Source organism: Aphanomyces invadans (genome assembly GCF_000520115.1).
Source record: "Aphanomyces invadans strain NJM9701 unplaced genomic scaffold supercont1.1, whole genome shotgun sequence".
NCBI classification, from domain to species: Eukaryota; Oomycota; class Saprolegniomycetes; order Saprolegniales; family Verrucalvaceae; genus Aphanomyces; species Aphanomyces invadans.
In genome coordinates, this window is record NW_008580146.1 from 2579451 (window position 1) to 2580573 (window position 1123).

At 59.7% G+C, this 1123-nt stretch overlaps 1 protein-coding gene across 1 annotated transcript in view; it reads left to right on the forward strand.

Annotated features, from left to right (window-relative positions):
- The window catches only part of H310_00781 (hypothetical protein), a gene marked incomplete at both ends in the record, with an annotated part of 4368 nt that extends 3306 nt beyond the window's left edge, over positions 1–1062 (forward strand). Inside the window, 2 exons of the mRNA XM_008863678.1 lie at positions 39–991; positions 1014–1062. Coding sequence (XP_008861900.1) covers positions 39–991; positions 1014–1062 — 1002 coding nt within the window. The remainder of the gene's footprint in view (positions 1–38; positions 992–1013) is intronic.
- Positions 1063–1123: the final 61 nt, after the last annotated feature.

A 1123-nucleotide genomic window follows, 5' to 3' on the forward strand; every position in this document is an offset into this window, starting at 1 on the left:
CGCATCCCATTTTGGTGGCCCCGTTGCCCGCTCGGAAGGGCTTCACGTTGACGCGGGACGACGACGTCATTGTCGAAAGTTCGCCTCTGACGCACTCGGACAATGTTGCGCTGATTTCTCCGTCGTTGACAACGCCATTTCCTGTCACGTACGAATCGCAACTGTTCACGCCCGTCATGCAGCTCAGTGGGCACACTTTTGACGAGCCCGTGTCTGGTCGTCTCGTCCAAGACGAGGAGCGGTCCAAGGGCCGCGTGTCGGGGAAGGTATTTGAAGGGTACATGCGCGCCGCCGGTGGTTGGGGTGTGTTTGCGTCGTGGATAGTGTACCTTGCGATCTGGCAAGGGCTGACCGTGGCTGGCGACATGTGGCTGAGTCAATGGAGCGGCACAGCGACCGTCGAGACTGACGCAGCATTCCTCGACCAGTCGGGGTACAACTTGGCCGTGTACGCGAGTTTGTCGGTTGGGGCCGTCGCGATGACGGTGTTCCGAACGCTCTCCATCTACGCGTCCGGGATCCGCGCCTCCCGCACCATGTTTGACCAAATGACGTCGTCGCTGCTGCGCGCCCCGATGCAGTTCTTCGACACGAACCCTCTCGGCCGCGTCTTGAACCGATATAGCAACGACATGAACACCGTCGACATGGGGCTTCCGTTCGGGTTGTCGGGGCTCTCAGCGACAACCTTTATCACGCTCTTTTCGCTCGGCACGATGATTTACGTGATTCAGTACATGGGCGTCTTCCTCGTCCCGCTGCTGTACGCGTACGCGTCGATCGGTCGGTACTATGTCCAGCCGGCGCGCGAAATGGAGCGCGTGAATAAAACGACCAAGTCGCCGCTGCTCAACTTGATCTCAGAGTCGATTGAAGGCGTGTTGGTCATCCGCGCGTTCGGCGCCAAGCAAATGCGCCGGTTCCAACGCCTCCACTACCGCAACGTCGACACAAACAACGAAGCCGCGTTTGCGTCGCAGGTGCTCTCGATGTGGTTTTCGCTGCGCATGCAGCTCACCAGCGCGTTTGTGCTGCTCGTTGTTGCCGTGGCTCTTGTCGTGATGCGAGACTACTTGAGCGCCGGGCTCATCGGCCTAGCCCTCAACTACGTCTTCACCGTGCT